General features: G+C 40.1%; 1 protein-coding gene across 5 annotated transcripts in view; it reads left to right on the plus strand.

Annotated features, from left to right (window-relative positions):
- ARHGAP22 (Rho GTPase activating protein 22) overlaps positions 1-18612 on the plus strand; it is a 137658-nt gene that overhangs the window by 19448 nt on the left and 99598 nt on the right. For all 5 annotated transcript variants that reach the window (XM_085065327.1, XM_085065330.1, XM_085065328.1 and 2 more), the window contains exons 2-3: positions 6582-6781; positions 10737-10824. In XM_085065327.1, coding sequence (XP_084921453.1) covers positions 6582-6781; positions 10737-10824 — 288 coding nt within the window. The remainder of the gene's footprint in view (positions 1-6581; positions 6782-10736; positions 10825-18612) is intronic.

Genomic DNA, 18612 nt, shown 5'->3' on the forward strand with positions numbered 1-18612 from the left:
AAACTAGTGTGTCTTTGCCGTGTTTCTGGCTGTGTTCCGTAAATACTGTACCGGTGGAACAGAGGCATAATTTTTCTACATGTTCTACAAAGGAAATGGTGTGAGCTTGTTGAAGATTGATGGAGAACCTGAGCTAGCTCTGCTGACTGTAGAAAGGCTATAGGCAACTTTAAATGTGTGTTGCAGTGCCTGAGCTTATGGTAGGGTAGGGCTCTGCAGCTTTCAGTACCAGATGCAGTTGTGTATTCCAACAGTGTTGCTGGGGCGTGCCTAACCTGCTAGCTGGCAGGAAATCTTGTCCCCCTTTCTGCCAGGTACTGTCAGCATGTTCACCCTTAAAATGTGCTGATATGCACAGTTAATGCAGTCTAGTCATATTCTTCAGAACTCCTTGGTGCACATGCAGTTTGCCAGTGAAAAACAATGAGTGATCTGGCAGTGCAAAAAGGAAAGGAGAGAACAACCTTTACAAAATAGCAAACATCTTGAAAGCAGGATTGCAGCTTTTGGACTTGGAGAGCAGATGAAACTGTTCTGGAGACAGGATGCTTCTTCATGAGCAAAGCTAGTTTCCCAAGCCATTTGGGCTCCTTTTTGGGCATTCTTCTTTTCTTGTCAGAGTCCTTCAGGCTGGCTCTGATTCTTTGGCCATCCCCCCACCACACCTGTTGGTATTTTTCTGCTCAAAAGGCTATGTGTTTGTGTGAGGGTTTTTTGTTTATTTGGGTTTGTTTTTTTGTTTTTAAACAGCATGTGCTTACCTAGAGGTAAGTAAACTACAACCAAAGTTTCTGCTCTTTAGTTAATGGCTGAAAGGTATTTCAGATTGTAAATGCAGCCAATGTCTAGCAGCAGTCATTCCTAGTCTCAGAGTGAAATTATACTGGTTTATAGTATAGTAAATTATACTAGTTTATGCTATATTTTAGATTTATGAATTGGTCTTTGGAAATACAGTTGTTCTTGCAGGAACTGAAAAAAAAGTAAATAGTTATACCAACAGAGCCTTCCTTCGGACTTTGAGTCTTTTTCTTCTTTTATCTGAGTTGGTACTTTCAGTCTGGTTTCCCAAGCACTGCAGAAAATACAGGTTACTAGACAAACATATGTAAAGCTAACTGCCTCCCTGCTTTTCCGTTGGTTGGACAGTAAGGTTACCGAACTGCTTCCAGTGTAATGCATGTATGGGGTTTTTTTGGGGAAAAAAAAGGGTTTCCAGGCCCATTTATTTCACCTTTCTTATTTTATTGTGGCTGAAAGAGAAAGAAATCAAGGGTAGGAAGTAGAATATAGCATGTCACCTTGCTGTGTAAAATGTTCTGGTAGACAGGTGCAGCTTTATTGTGTAAAAGTGATGGAGCACAACCTGCTCTTATAGTCATGTTTCTGAATGTGGCAGTTGTAATCCAGATCACAAAATGTGAGCAGGTAAGTGGCTGTGTAGCACCTTTTTGCTTCTGTAGAGATGGCTACTCTTTCTTGAGGGAACTGAAAGCCCTTGCCAGTTCCTTACAACTGGTCTTTTTCTGGTTGCCTAAGAACATCTTGTCACCAATCACGCCAAATATTCTGCCTTTAATGTCTTTGCTTATTGTGTTTCAAAATGCTTATTCTCAGATTGTGCTGAGGAAGTGTTTTGGTTTTGTTTGTGCTTACTGACTCTGGTATCTTAGCAATCAAATTCAAACACAAATATGGTTGTGTGATGGACACAGAAAAATCTAAACCAAGTACTTTATTGCCCACAGAGCAGTGAAAGGAAATTCAGTATCTCTTTATAGGCATATTACCTGTGTTTCCAGTGAATCCTTTTTATGAGGCCATGTTTGAATTAAATAAAACAACTGAGAATATAATTTGTGATATATGAAACCACTTCCCTTTGTGGCTAATACTTTAAAAAAAGGCTATATTAGAAATAATATGTAGTGTCACTGTGTCATCAGACTGAAGAACACCAGAGCAAAGAGCCTTTATTGTAGGACAATTTGTTGGCCAGAATCAGTTATAATGACTATATTGATTTTAGCTAACTGCCTATGAAATTTCAAAAGAGCACGACTTTAATTGATATTGAATTGTGTTGACTTGATTGATTTCCATGTCTGGTTAAAGTAAGTACTTACTGAGTGCTCAAATCTCTAGTGGTGTTCACAGCTGGGAGTGGGAGAAGGAGAGCAGTAGAGATTGTATAATGTTGCCAGGCAGGATTGAACTCAGGAAGGGGGGATGGTGTGGAAGGTCAGATGTTGTCTCTTTTATATGCACGTTCAGGGTAGAAAATATGTGATGAGAAAACAGGAATGTGGATAGTTCTTGGAGGCAGGTCTGCCTTGCAGAGGATCTCTTGTAGTGGTGTATGGCCCACTGGATAGGGATTGCTACCCCTGTAAGGAATGGCAGTGTGGCTCCATCCAATTTCACCCATCCACTCCTTAAGATAATCTTTGATTTTACTATTAGAAGCATGACAACCAAGTGTGGGGTTTTGGAAGGGAGTTTATTTAGTGTAGTCTCAGGTATTTGCACACTGAGTGGTGAGCACCACTTCACTGCCTTTGCTAGTATTCCTCCTCCAATATTCATCTGGATATGAGAACTTCCATATGCCAGTGTCACTTCCAGTCACTGGAGTATTTTCCAGGTCTGTAATTCTGATTTTTGCCTTAGAATGATTTACCATCCCAAAATGGCTTGAGTCGTTAGTGCCACCTATGGGTGCACCTGGTCTGTTACCTTGGTGTGCTACAATTGCCTTGTTTCCCTGGCCTGAGTGGGTATGTAGATGGCATTTCAGTATAGCTATGTTGTGCAAACGAACCCTAAGCCTTTTTCCAAGGAGAGTCTGAATCCTTTCTACACTGATATCTGTTTAGAACTTACATGTATGACGAAATCAATAATCAAATAATGACAATGTGAAGAGCGAAACCAACCTGTATGGTGTTATTGAAAATGCATTACTGGATCAGAACTCCAGAGCATGTAAAGTATTTGCTGAGTTGTGAGTCTGATTTATTGATTTGTTTTCTTCCTTATGTTCTGCTGATTCCGTAATTCTCTTAAATAGATAAGCACAAATAATATATTTCTGCCATTAAGAATCAGAGGCTTGATGCACTGCATCAGATTATCAAAGCAGATATTTTGATCCCAGTAGTCTGAGATAGCTGCTGCTTTAAAGACAGGCTGTGCTCATCCGTAAAAGTTTTCTTCTGACCTTTATGCAATTATTGTATTCTGTGAAGCATGCAGTATAAGCATCAATGCTGTTAATGGCCATAAATAATTCTTCTTTCTAAAAATTTCTATCTGATCCATGCTGTTGACTTGCAGATGAAGTTGCTAAGTATCTCCCTAATGAAATTAACTATTACAGTCACGACCAGAAACTAAGGAAATGGAAAGCTAAGACAGCATGAAGAATTAACAATCATAGCAATTGACTGAGACATGGTGCTGCATAAAATAAAATAAAAAGATCTGCATTCTCCAGTGACTGATCATGAAAGCTTTAACTCTTGACTAAAGTAAATAATTACTAGGTGAGATGTACAAATAGTACCAAAGAGGGAGTGAGGGAACATATTTGAGGTTATTTCAAAGCAAGATGTTTGGTGTCTTTTATGAGGTCTGTGTCAATATAGATGGTAGGTTTCCAGTAAAATAAAACTAATTTCTTTTTAGAGGGAGAGGTAAAGTTTCAGAGGGTATATATAACTACATGCAAGTCAGGAAAACTGGGGACTGATGGAATTTTCATGCTTAAGCTGGAGAGTGCTAAAGTACTTCAATGTGAAGATGACTTAAGTGTTTACTGAAAGATGGAATTTGGTATCATTAGACTAATTGATTACTTTAATAGCCAAGATGTTGCCTAAGAACCATTATAGTGCCTTTGATAAAAGCAAATATTTGGGATATTTATTTTTGTAATGACACAGTCTGTAATATGAATGTGGAATGGAATTTGGACAGTCTAAACCAGATTACAGTTTGGTCATAGTTGTAAAATGTGGCCCGGGATGAGGCAGAGAAGTTTCATTCAACTAAATTCCTGTGGGACTCTGCAATAGAGATTCAAACATGACGAGTGAGTTTTCTTACTGCCTCTGTGTGTCCATGTCCTGGTGGCAATGGGGAAGGGGGCCAGGGGTTGTGATACCTCTATAACCTCCTGCCAGAGGATGCTGTGCTGCCAGAAGGGCCAATAGTAAAGTCTGAAGATACACCAGAAGTCTGATTTTACATGAACTGTTTATTAAGATTTTTTTTTTATTATTATTTTTGCACAGCCAAAACAATCAGAATGAAATTGTACCGGGTTACTTAGAAGAATCCAAAAGTTGCTGGTAAACTTTACTAATGTAGGACTAATACTATATATTAGCTCACATTAAATTCAGCAATGTAATTTAGGCATAAATTAAGGGAAGTGTAATTCTGAAAAAGCTATGATGCTGCAGCGGTACTTAGAACATTTAAACTTTTAAATTAATTTTGAAGTGAAACTGAAAACAGAATAAAAAGTTAATTTCTTACAGCAGTAAATAGTTATAATTTGAAATCTAATTTCTCTTGATTGAGCCATAAGACAAAACCTGTTATTCACAGTTCTGTTGAGAATAGTAGGATTTACGTTAGCAGTTTAGGGAAATGGAAAAAAAATCTATCCTGCCTGTTCAGACAGGGCTTTCACTGACTCTGAAATATAAGCCTAAAACAGTAATGACATCTTCTGCCTATAAAACTGCGAAGTTGGCAGGGGTCAGACTGAGTGCCTACTGGGTGGTTACAGGAGAGGTGAGTGGATCCTTAAGCCAGAGTGGAAGGAGAAAGTGTGTGAAACTGTACAAGTGGAGACTGTGTCACTGAGACTTTCTGATAATGGGATGATGTGGTACCATTCAGATCTGCCCTCTGCTGACTGAAGTGTTTAGTGTGTACATGTGCTGGTTTATAGTTCTTTATAAAGCAGAACATGATGACCTGACTGCCAGGTCATGAGGAAGGTCAAAGCAGATTTTATCACAGGCACCAAATGTGATTTCCCTCACTGGAGTACACTGAGAAAGCTCTCTAAAGATCTGACCTAAGTCCCTTATCTGTCTCTCCTTATTTTGAAGTTTGCTTCATGGAAGTGAAGAAATAGGATCAAGTTTAATGTTGCAAATGTGATTATTTCTAATTCTTTTTCTCACTGGTTTTTTTTTTTTTTTTCCCCAAACACCGCAACATCCACGTTATTCTTCTTTCTTTAGCTTATGCTGGCAGTTTCATCACTATGTGGTGAGGCACCAGGAGCAGAAACCAATCAGGTGGTAACATCAAGGCCATATTAGTTGTCTGAACCCAAAAGAGACAAAACTAGACGGTACTCTGAGAGCCAGAAGGTTGCCCTTTCTTGTGATGGTTTGAATTAGCTGTAGTGTATCAGGAATACCTGAATAAGATGCTTGCCTGGTTTTTAGCTACAGCAGTTCACAGTGTTAATGTGATACATCAGTGATGCAGATTTACTGGTACTGGCCTGTAAACTAACACCTTGTTCCAAGTGGGCAGTTATAAATTGTGCTTTAAGTTAGCTGAACGTAGACAGTGGGAAGGAGCAGGATCCTATTAGCACTAACGAAGGGAAAATGGCATGAAACACTAAGTAACTATAAGATACTTCATAAATCCAAAGGAAGTAGAGGTGGAAAAGACCTATGAGGTCACCTAACCTATGCATTCTAGAGGACTGGCTTGCTGCCTGCACTATATAATCATTGTCTGCTCCTCCAGACTAGATCTAAATGCCCCGAACTTTAGTACTCTTACTGCAGGCATGTGGCAAGAAAGGAGGAAAGAAAGGGTGATAGACTTTTTTCCCCATTTCTTAAACTTTTCCTCACTTCTTTTCAACTTCTGAAACCCTTCCTCAGATTTTCATGTTTGTTTTTCCTGTAATTTTATTTTTAATTTTTTCTGCTTCAATGACAGAATTCCCTGAAGAGTGAGATGACTAATAATTCTGGATAGCTGTGTTATCTCTGTCTTTTGTGTGGATCACAGTCATTCCTTTTTTTGACTGTTTTCTTTTTGAATCTTTCACAGTTTTTAATTTTTTTTCTCTCTCTCCTATGGCAGCTGGTTTCACTGGCCAGCCACCTCAGACCAGTAGTGTGTGGAGTGAGAATATGTTTTTTTTCTCTCTACTTCTTCAGTTTGTGCCCCCTCACCACGCTTCTGCAGATCCTCATTGGGTAAATATCCCTTTAAGAGAGAGCAATATCATTACTGCCTTTCAGCTCTCCTTGGGAATAATGATTTGCCACAAAGAAAGGCAATATGAGCGGTTAAGCCTTGGTTGGAGGTATTTTGTCTCTTTAGACACTCTGGAGTGAGCAGTACCAAAAGGGTGGTGTTTGTCTTGTTTGACTGTCATGAACTTAAATGCACACTCTGAAAAACAAGTACTTGCTCAAAGAGAGAACATGTAATGGTCTGTCCATATCTGAGAAGAAAGTGTGTAACAGTTATTTAGCCTTTCTGAGTGTTGTTATTTCTTTGTTTCACTTACTCTGTAATTGCGTTTTCAGCCCGGTCAAGGAGTTTGGTGATGGGTGAACAGATTGGGCCTCCCTCCAGACCATCTTCTCCCAATCCTCAAGAACGTGTCCTGAAGAGTGGCTGGCTAAAGAAACAAAGGAGCATTATGAAGAACTGGCAGCAGCGGTGGTTTGTGCTGCGTGGGGATCAGCTCTTCTATTATAAGGATGAAGAGGAAACCAAACCTCAGGTATGACTAATCAACAGTAGGACTTAATGGTTGTGACTTCTGTGTGATCACTGTCATGCTTTGATTGACAGCTCATTTCAGTTGTTTTCTATCCTCACCAAAACTGTACACATTTAAGGAGGTTCAAAGGCAAAAGATATTGCAGGGAGGCATCTCTGCTATCAGACAAGTCATAGAGCTTGGGAAAAGATTAGAAGGTGTTTACTTACCCACTAGGGCATGCCAACCTCTAGATCATAGTATGGCCATCTGTGAGACTGGAGTTTGACAGGAAGGGCTATGGAGTTCCAGATTACTGAGGCAGGAGTGATTAACCTTGCTTGCTCATCTGGGACTCATTATCTCCCAACTAATCCATTGTTAGCTGTGAGGTGAACCAGCTGCTTAGAGCTGGTTTGTGTGGTACAGTGTGGAGGTTTGTTATGTGCTGAGAATGGGCTATAATATGTGTTTTAGTGTGGGGGGGAAGGGAGTGGATGGTGTGCTATGGGCTAAAGCTTACAGAGGAGATGAAGAATTACTATTTCATGTTTTTCAAATGCCTGTAAAATTTTCTTGCAGCATTTGAGTGAAGGTCTTTCCTAGTTGCTGTAGTAGATTATACACCATAATTCAGGCAGTCGGTGTTTTGACTGTCAGGCCTTTAAGCAGAGTCACTGAACGGAGGGAACATAACTGAGTGAGCCAGACAGTGTCCCTGTACTGCTGGCTCCTGATGAGTCAGTACAGGCATTGCAGAGTGACAGTCAGCCTGTGTAATATCATCACCATCCACACACTCATTATAGACGATTATTAAACTGCTTGATGCAGCTGCCTGCTTGACTGTCACACATAAATTTCATTGTAGAGTGAGAATGGAAATTAATATTCCCCTGTGGGCCTGACATAAATATGGTAGATGAATGAGGATGTTGACTGCATCTTACATCTTGCACTCTCTTGATCAGGGATTTGGTCTATAATTATGGATAGTCTGCTGTGTAAAGACTAGAGAGATTTGAACTTGATGATGTAACCTGATTACTCAGGATGCTGCCAGCAACAGCTGGATTTGGCACTTTTGAGACAAGCACCTTATCTTCATATGCAATGAATGTGGACAGCTGGGCACTTCTGACCTGTGTCAGTGAACATGATGAGGAAGAAACTGCCTCAGGTAGTCATGTTGTAAGGGACTGCTTTAACCCTCGCCCTTTTTGGGCACAGGGTTTGCCATGCATTTATCACTGTGGGAAGCCATTTTGTATAGGATGATATCAGACTATGTCCTGACTATTCCTGTAGGAGTTGAAAATTAGGATTTGCATGTGACTTCAGCTAGGACTGTTTGCATCCCACAGGTGAGATGTACTTTTGGAACTTTTAAATATCTGTTGCTTGGGATTCTCTGGAATGAAGGGGCAACAGCACAGCTGTGCCCATGCAGTTTAGCAAGACAACTGAGACTCCTTATTACAGGGAGATCTTTTTTGTAGACCATGGAGATATTTTCACCAGTTGATATTGATATTAACCCCTAATTTCCTTCAGCACTAAAGGTACTCATGCTTAATTTATTTTTTTTGTTTTATTTATTAACTATGGCTTCTAAACTTGCATGTAAAAACTAAATCAATAGTTTCACCAAAATTCCCATTGATCTTCTGTCTACTTGATTATTTATACATACCCCAGAACAGAGTTGTATTCTTGTTGTTTACCTGATAAAGTCAAATGCGATTTATGACATAATGTTTCGAAAGCGAAACATGAAACAACATCTTTTTGTTTATGGATATTGCGTTGCTTATTTTTATGAAAACCTGCTCTTTCAAATTCTTACAGGAAGCTGTAGATATTCTTGCTTTGATAATATTGCTTAAAAGGTGGAGCTGTATTGTAATGGCAGGAGAATCACACAGGCTTTCTGGAGTGAAAAGAATTATTCTCTGGTCATAATGGATTGAGTGCTGTTGAAGGTGTGTATATTTGTGTGCCATGTGACAGTTGCAGTTGCATAGCCCACTCCATCAAAGGTTGGAGGGTGGACCTCCAACCATGGCTTTTCTTCAGTTTTCTCAAGTTGCCCCCATGAGGACAGGAGGAAGGGAGAACTGACCTGCAGAGAGCTTTTGATGCTCCTACTGACTGTCAATATATGTGTGAATTTTTAAAGTAGCTCTGGGCTCATTTCTATTCCCAGGAAAGGAGATAGCATGCGCCTCTCCCCAACTTCCAGGGGAACAAAAGCCACTGTGCAACTAATTCATTAGTCTTTCCTTCAGTATTGACTTGGCATGATAAAAGGTTTTAATGCATCTGCAGTGGGCTTGAATTTTGCACTTTAGAAAACAGCAGAATTTTCTAGAATGTGTTCTGGCAACTGGACTCTAAAGATGATGTTTTATACAATACTTTTCAATACCATTTGGAATAATTTCAGATGCATCTGCATTTTTGTCAAGTTGCCTTTTCAGTGTTTTCATGTTATCTTGGGAATGTCTTCAGTTTATCTTCTAATTTCAGTGAACCTCAGAGTCAAATTGCAGGACAACAGGATTGGGAGGGAAGGGTGTTGAAGGTTATCCTATTGTGTTGACTTATTTTACCTCAATTTACAGCCATTCTAGAGAAACCACTCAGCATGGATTTGGCTAATCTTACCCTTACAGTAGGTAGGGTACAGGAATTGAGCCTTGATACTCTTGAACAAAGTGTCTCTAGGAAGATGTATTCCCAAGGAGAAAAGCCATGGAAGTTATACTGAATGGTGGCAATGGAAAGTAACGCATCTGGCTTCATTATTTTATAGAGAAGCTTGCAAAGGTCATATGATGAGTTGTCTTCTGTTAGTTGAAATTCTGGATTGTTTTTCTCATGAGACACTAATTTTATTACTCCATTATATGTGGGTCTGGAAGCTGACAAATAGTGTAACTAGAATTTGTTTTGATTACCAGTAATATGATGGTCCAGCATGTCTTGGATTCGGTTGTTGCCAGTTTAGTAAACATGCGTAGCTACATTCTCATCAACCAGAGATATGTGAAAAAAACCTGACTGGAACAACTTTCTTAATTTTCTGTTTGGCAAGAAAAGATGCTTTGGACCCAGTTTGCATTCCAGGGCAGTTCAGTGCAGGAATGGGAACTGCTGATTGCCCTCTTCGTGGCTTAAATCTTGAGAGTCCCAGTTCTGTATTTTGTCTGTCTGATTGTGCATATGTCCTGAAGAACGTTAGCTGGAAACCCTTTAAAATAACAGAGATTAAATGCTTGTTTCACTCATGTTACTGGACAAGAGCTTCCTGTGATCTCTTTTACAGCTTTTCTGTAGATTGAGAGGATTTTGTTCACTTTGAAGATACTATGTCACCAGCTATGCAGAATTCCCAAACCAGAATACACTGTGTTAATTATGCTTGGGCTCAAAGTAGAAATGAAGCTGAATACTGGCAGCATTTGAACTTGGGAAGTAAAGGGGTTCAGATTTCTTTATGGGGAAGCTACAGTCTTTTGGATTAAAATGTAGTCCATTGCCTTACAAACCTGAATTAGCTGCTCTATTCCAGCATCTCCCTGGAAACTTCTGTGTACTGAGGATCTCTGGAAAATCAGCCATTTTATTCAAATGCATGATGCAACCAGAAATTCAAGGGTGTAGGAAGAGTAGCTGTAATGTGAGATGAAACCTTTGCAAGGGATAATTAGTTATGAGAACCAAGGAGAATCACTTCTGCATGCACGGAGTATTGTTTTTCCAGAGGAAAGAGCCTTCAACTAGCAATGTCCAGTGTGAGAGAAAGGACAGTGAAACAGGTGCATGACCAGCTCAAATCTTTTCTTGCTCAGAACTGTGGAAAGGTGATGGGCTCAATAGATGAGCAGGACTTGAATTTGCTGTATATTTTATCATCTTTTCCTTATCCTTTTGTTGGCCTTTCCCTTTTCACTGATGTTTGTGTCCATTACAGGGCTTGATACTACTGCAAGGCAGTCAGGTGAACGAGCTGCCACCTAATCCTGATGAACCAGGGAAACATCTCTTTGAAATTACCCCAGGTATGCCAGCATTTCTTTGTGCTTTCAATATAACATCACCTCATTCCCATCAGTTATCGTTAATGATAATTGAGTTGTATTGATCACTCCTGAGTGTTTTGATACACTGGCCAGATTATCTAGTGAGACTGGGGGATGGGACTTGGCTACATGGTGTTCTTTTTTTGTTTGGATATAAGTGCTGCTGTGGTACCTCATTTTCATTTCCATGGTAGTTGCGATGCATCACGATTGTTGATTTTTCTCTTTGGAGAGGGTTCCTTGCTTGGAGTGTTGTGTGGTCCCTCAAACTGATGTGTTTTTCCAGTTGTTGTGGGAGAAATGAGTGCAGAACATGGCACAGAACTTACGGAAAAGGGACATGCAGTATCTGGATGCAATTCCTTTCATGTATACTAGCTATTTTGGGAAGCAGGTAGGAAGGCAGGCAATAACCTTCAAAGCATTTCCCTTTTGGGTGAAAGGTTAAGAGAATAGATGACCTAGCATGTAATAGAGGTTGAATTTTTTTAGGTAGAAAATTAAATGATTTTTCAATGTAGTTTTCATCTAAAACTTTGGCAGTCATTTTAGCTCCCATATAAATGCTTCCTGTGGACAGAGTTGGTATCTCCAGGGTAGATTTAGAATTAAGTTCCCTATTGCAGCATAGGAGCAGTTGAATTATGTTGATTTAGTTCTGATTGTATTTGGAAGAGGACCATCCCTGTACATGGGTTTGAATGCAGTATATTTTGGAGGTAGTTTCAGGTGGCAGGATCTACAGAGGAAAAAAGACTTGTTGCACTGCTAGCAGAGTTACAGCAGAGGAATGAGAGCTGTGGAAGGACTAAGCTGTTCATCTGTCTCCCAGTACCTGAAAACTCAGTTCCTGGAAACAAGGAGGAAGACAAATGTGACTGTGCTAAAAATTATGTGAGTGCACTGACTCAGTCATGCGTCATTTCACTGCCAGCTTGTCCTGCATGGTCTATCTGTCCGTGCTGCTGAGCATTGTCTCTCTCCACAGTATTGGTGCTGTCAGTAGGTAGATAAAAGTAATTGCATTAGGCTGCCTCTTGTTTTTTAATGGAATTTTTTTTAAAGCAACACTGCTCCTGTATTTGAATGTTATTGCTATGGAGTCAGGTATGTTTTTATACTTTGGGGTCTTTGTCTTACCACCATGTTAGGCTGGCTTAAAATGCTGGTTTTGCACACCCCTCTTGACACAGTATCAGGTAGTGCTGTAAGGTTTTCAATTACACCATCAGGCAGTGTTTTGCAATAACTTCGTCACAGAATCCTGTTTGACACACAGGGAACTACTTGGGAATAAGAGATTTATTTTTTTCTCTAAAAAAATAGTGTGCAGTGTTTCCTCCTGCACACTATCTGTTGATACCTTTTTTATTTTTCTTGTACTGCACTATGCCCTCATAGGCCTGGCCCCACAAACAGCAGGGCACTGGGACCGCAGTGTTGCTTGCATGGAGGATCTCCAAGGAAGTGGCATTTCCTGTCTGTCTGAGTGTGACACATCTGCACCATTTTCCAAAGATTGTGCCCCATACTGTTGCAGAAGGACTGTGGACCTGAAATGTGAAAGCACTTGGATTGTTGTGATTGTGAATGATCCCATGTGTTCTGGCCACGATCCGAAATAATTTACTGATCCACAGGCTGGCTTGATTGAGTTTCCTGCAGGTTTGAATTTCTTCTGATTCCAGAAGGGAAAATAGTGATTCTGCACTACTTGCCCAACCAGTCAGGTTACATTACTGTAGCCTACAAAAGAATTGTCCTAAATTTCAGGTAGTTGTTGCTTTAGGTGAGTTGCTAAAGCAGGGCCATGTGGCTGCTTGAAACAGGCAATTCAGAAGGGTGAAAAAAAGTGACACTGTTCAGCATGGTTGTGGATCGCAGAATATTTGTGTTCAGGTTGTCGTTTTGACATTGCACTTTTCTGTGTTCCCTCGAAAAATGACTTGGTCTTAGTGCACCACTGGCTTGTCTGAAAAATGAAGATGTTTTCCCTATGTGGCTAAATCCATTTATGTGGCTAAATCCATTCACGCTTGTAGCAAACTTAGTTGCTACATGGATAGTAAGTATTGAAAAACACTATAAATAGCTAGTCAATACAGAATGTAATTGACACAGACGTCACTGGAGAACGTGGCCTGAAGAGTTCCCATTTTGTTCACAGTACATTTATTCTGTGCTGGGTTTGGCATAAATGCCTCTTCTTTTTTTTGCACGTGTTCTGAAATGACCGTGTTCTGCGTGGTTGCCAGCCTGCAGAACACCCACATAGTGAACAGCTCTGAAACAGATGCCAGATAGGAAAGGGAGCACAAATGATCTTGCAGGACCCAGATCTTTATTTTCCATCACTGCCCATCTTTCCCTGTGTTGGATGTGTGGCCATGATCACATTTCTGCCTAGTTGTGCTTCATTTATCTCACTATAAGCTAGGACTCTACAGTTTATGTAGGGATGATAAGATTTTTTTTTTAAGTTGTCAACTAAGTTGAGGGTCATGTGACTACAGGTACATTCAATAACTGTAAGTATAGACATGGGATTTTACTGTGCTAGTAGGCATCAGAGCTTTAACTAACAAAATCAAGAATTGAGTGTAGCATTCCTAAAATGTACCTATAGCTGATAGTAGCTCATCTGGCAAAAAGGAGAGGCTGAGATGTGAGAAATGTCCAAAAAGTTCCAAAGTCTGTGGTACCAATTATCTCCAAAACTCTGTTTTGTGATTAATAGCTAAGATGCTCAATGTCCTTGTTGTGGAACTGTTGCTGAGATCTTGCCACCTTTCCTCTGCTGCAGGCTGTGTTAAGCTTGGCTGTGGGAGCTGTTCCCTGAGTGCAGGGACTAGAGTAACAGCATGTCCTGTGCTGTAACAGAGCATGTATTGATTTTTCTGCTGAGTAACAAGAACTAATGATGGGCATTGTGTATTATTCATGTTTCATCAAGTTCATTTCTTAGCTGTATAGAGCAGCTGGGAGAAGGGTTAACTAGGGACATAAGAGACTGGAGAACAGTTCTACAGTCAAACCAGTGTTAGATCTGGTGATAGGACTTCCTGAAATACATTCTCTATATTCCTTTTTGAGGAAACTGCATAAATTTCTGGACCCTTTTGAATCCATTCATGCTTCCCTTCATCATAGCTGGAAGTTTAAAGTGGAATGGTGGGGTAAGATGTGGGTGCAAGTTGCTTTCATATTCCACTGCACATTAGCAGGTGGTGGGGGATGTTTTTGTAAAATTATGAGGGTAGTATGAGGTTGGGTGGAAAAGTTGTACCATTTGGGGTAATAATTCCAGAGCAGCTGGTGTTTATTGGTGGAAATTATCTATGTTGCTTGGGAGAGGAGTCCAGATGGCACTAGACACAGCATCTGCTGTTGCTATGGACAACAGAACAACTTAATGTTGGCCTGGGGTCACAGTGCATTTTGAAGTGGTGTAATGCAGCTTGTAAGAAGCCACAGGGATTAAGCTCTATGAATGTCTTAAGGAATATTGATGACTTAAGTGCTCCTGAAGTCCCACTTTTTAGGAAACTGATGTTTTAATGTATTGTGGCAAGTAGTCTGCCTAGTTTTATTCCCCACTCTTTGAAGCACTATGAGATGCTCAAGTTCCTCTGCCGACAAAGAATTCCCTGATGTAGTAAGGTTTTTAGAATCAAGAAAGGGAGTGGTAAAAGGGTCAGAAGTTAGGAGGTACACATCTTGGTGTCTCCTTATCACTGGTAATAGCTAATTTCTGTTTCTTGCCACAGTGCTTTCTGCCAAGGTGAACAGTGACAGCTCTTAGCTGAGGCTTTGTGAGAAAAGGAGTGTAGTTTTGTAACAAGCTTAGTTTTTTCATTGGAAACAGCTGCTGAAGGGGTTGGTCTTGTTTCCAGATATCTAATCATATCTTTCATTTCAGCTCTTATGACTGAAAAAAGTTCTCAAACGAGCTGGACTGCAGTTCAATCCAACCGAGGTGAAGAAAACCGCACTTTCAAGTTGCTTTTTGTACTCCAGTTGAGTTAGCATCTCTCTTTAGTGAGGCAGTTCAGTCCTCTTCATACTTGTTACCTTGGTCTTTTTTCAGACTTAGTCAGAGCAAGGATCACTGCCTATACTTAACATGTTAAAGGTTGTTTTCAAAACTTTGGAAGTCAGTTCTCTATGACATGCTCTTTCAGTTCATTATAAAGACTTAATTCAATATAGGCAATTTGCCCTTACAAAAAGGACTTGCATATAATGCAAGATGTAGTCCTTTAAAGATGTAGTAGTGGTTGCATTATGCCAGAAGCTAGGCTGGGGCAAAATAAAATGCCTTATCCAGGAACTTTGTGCAGGATTTATGTAGAAGTTACTTCACTGTCTTGGCTGTGCTATATATAATAAGAAGGAACATCAAGAAAGGCAGAATCAGAAGGTAAGAGTCTTAATTCTTACAGGCACAGTAATTGTTTGCTTGTTCTGTAGGGGTCCATTTGTGTTGTTGACAGTATCTGAGAGAGAGGTTGGAGTGGCAGCTTGTTTGTCTTGTGCCAGTATTTTGAATGATGCTTTCAAAGCAGTCTGCTCTGTGGTGCACTTCTGCATCCCAAGTGATCGACACCAATTAAGTTATTTTTGTGGCCTTTTTATCTCAGTTCCTGTTGAGATGATGTGTAATTAAAATACCTGGAGGAGAAATTAGAAATTCATACATTGAAAATCATTCCATGTTCTCTATTATTCAGTGCAAATTGCAATTCTAATTAACAGCAGGATACTGAGTTTGCCACTGGTAATTAAGTTTTCTCCTGAAGTTTACAGCTGAAAACTCACTGTGCATATCTGAATATGTGATGATGTTGATATCTGAGAGGTTTATTTAGATTTCTGTGATTTGGCACCCACCATATTGACTAGGGAAATGGCAGCAAAATAAAGTAATTTTGGGTCCTACTAGCAAGTTTAAGACAGTGTAGTTGCAGCAGTGCACTGTGGCAGCACTTAGCAAGAGAGAGCTACGGATGTTACCATGTCCATGGCATTGCACTGACCTGGACGAGAAGATCAGTGGTCTTGGTTTTGCAGTGGAGGGCCCTGTCAGCTCTGTGTTTAGCACTTCTGGATATCTGGAGTGTAGCTGAGAGCATGCAGTTACTCGTATGTCACTAAAATGGTAACTGTCTTTTGAAACATGAGATAGATATTCCCCCCCACTTATTAAGGGGTGAGAAACAATAAATATCTTTTCTAAACTGCCTTTCCTAAGGAGTGCCCAGAATGAAAAACTGGCATGCTTTCTTTACAGTAGCAGTCTGGAAACTGTTATTATTACCTTATAGCTTTGGTTGAAGACCCTTAAGGTAATGACGTTTTAGCACTGAGATGATGGCAGGTACATCTGCTTGCTTTTTCCCAGCTGCAGAGTCTCTTTTTGTCTTCAAGTGCAGTTTGTGTTTTCTTGAAAGTGTGTATTCTGAACTTGTGTGCCCGAAAATCGTTGGTGTGTTCTTCTCTCTGTTCTGCTTGCTCTATCTCTCTTGAGCACTAGATGGCGCTGGTTCTTTCTCGCTTCTGCTGGACTCTTGCTGTCGGTGATGGCACGTCTTGAATCACTGGAGCGTGAGTTCATCCTCTCAGAGGAAGCTCTTTACTCTGTTTTCTTCATTCGTGTCTCCTCAAAGCAAGTCAGCAAGCAAGAGATCCCTAACAATGTTTTTTCCCAGCCTGTGAAGCCAATATTTTGCTCTGTAGACAGATTAAAGTACTGAATACATTTCTGTGCATTTGTGCCATTGGTTAGAGTGTGGTGCTAATGATACCGAGGTTGTGGGTTTGATCCCTGTGTTTGGGTCGTTCATTAAGGAATCTGGACTTGATCCTTGATGATCCCTTCCACCTCAGAATATTCTGCAGTTCCGTAATGTTCTATACTGAACGCACTCCATGTATTCACAATATATGGCTGCTGTCACAGATGCCAAAATCAACAGTCTTTGAAAACATTGAAATTCAAATTGTTTATCCATTTAAATCTTGTTTTGATCTTAAAATTGTTATATAAGAGCAAAACATGTTCTGTATAGACACATACTGTAATGACTCTGTGGGCAAGCTGCTTGGATATAGGTCTCCGCTGTTTGAGGTTAAGATACTGACCCAGGGCTTATGGGCTATTTAGTAGTATCTGTCTGACTGATTTCCTCTTCTCCCATTCTGTGCCTGTTAAACTTATTTTTTCAAAATATATACCTTCAAAATTTTGCAATTTTGATGAATTGGCATTTGCCAAAAGGTACTAATTGCCTTCCTCAGAATTACTCCTTTCCTATTTCTACTGAGATTTTTTTATTCAACTGAAAAAAATAGCTTCTGTGGCTTGTCTGGACCTGGATAACTTCCTTTAGTGTCAACAGAAGTATCAATCAGCTGCCAGTATTTCTAGGCTTGTTTTACAAATGGATTCAAGTTGACAAACTGTTATTTGAGTAAGTTAATGGAGGCCCTCATTTCCCTCATGCAGACAGACACTAGCAGCTCAAATCTTCTGTAAGCAAGGCCTCTCTGCTTGCTGATTTCCTGATCTGTACTTTCCCTGAATGTTTGACTGTACCATGTCACTGAATTCTTATGAAAAGAGAATGTGAAAGCAAGGACTGAACTTTGCTCTCAATTCATATAACATTACTGATTTCAACAGTGTTGTGTTCATTCAGTCCAATGCTGTATCCCTACAGCTTGACCAGTCCACTTCTGCCTACTTAAGGTGATGACTCATTGCAGGTGAAGGTCTTCTGGCTGCATCCAGAGGTTTGTGCAGAAAGGTTATTAGGCTTCTCTTTTCCCCTGAAGGCTGTGAGCCTCTCTGACAGTTAAGAATGTTTTGGCTCTCCTTATGTTATCATTTTAAAACATCTTGAAGGGCATCGGGAGGCACCTGCAGCCTGTAAATTGCTTTTTGCTTTGTTTTCTTTTTTTCCCTAATATGCAATGCCCAAGGCTTATGTTTGCATTTGGCAGATAATGATCCTGCTTCATGAAATAAGATCCTGCCTTCATTTTATTAGAAGTGTTTGATCTACTTCAGGTTGTACTCTCTATATCCCTCAGTCCTCTGGGGCCCTGGGCAGTTGAAAGTAGGACTGGAAATGGGCTGTGACAGCATACATGTGTTCTGTTGTTCTGGAATTTGTATTCCAGGAGAAGGTCTGCATTTGATCCCTGATCAGTAGCACCTAGCTGTCTTTAATGCGTGTGCTGGCTTTCTACAAGAATGATGGTTTTTAAAACTTCAATTGCAATAGCATAAGGCCTGCTGGGAAAGGAGCATGAGACTTAAGAAGTTTCATGAATACAGCTTTCTGCTAGTGCAGATCATTAAAACATAACCTCTGACTGGTTTTGAGCAGTCTTCCTTAACCTATTGTATTCGTGAAAGAAAAATACAACACATTTTACATGGGCTGCACTTTGGGTATAGAAATATGGCTTTGTAGCATGATGGCACATTTTAGCTGAAATGTACAAGGCATCATTTGAACCCCTCAGGTTGAATTTTCAGTGCAAATTAGGCAAGATTTTGAATACTTCCTGCTGAGACCTTCCAGAGTGAGTTCTGCTATTCAATATTCTGCCTTGAGGATAATATATTAAGTCTTAAGGCATGTGTAGTTAGTAGAGGGATTTTTTTTTTTTAAATGAAGTATTCTGGAGCAAGTACAGCTTTGTTACATGAAGATATGCTTACCAAACTGTCAGCATGATCAGTTATGGAGTACCATCTCT

Source organism: Lichenostomus cassidix, chromosome 6 (genome assembly GCF_008360975.1).
Source record: "Lichenostomus cassidix isolate B80296 chromosome 6, HeHo_3.0, whole genome shotgun sequence".
Classification (NCBI taxonomy): Eukaryota; Metazoa; Chordata; class Aves; order Passeriformes; family Meliphagidae; genus Lichenostomus; species Lichenostomus cassidix.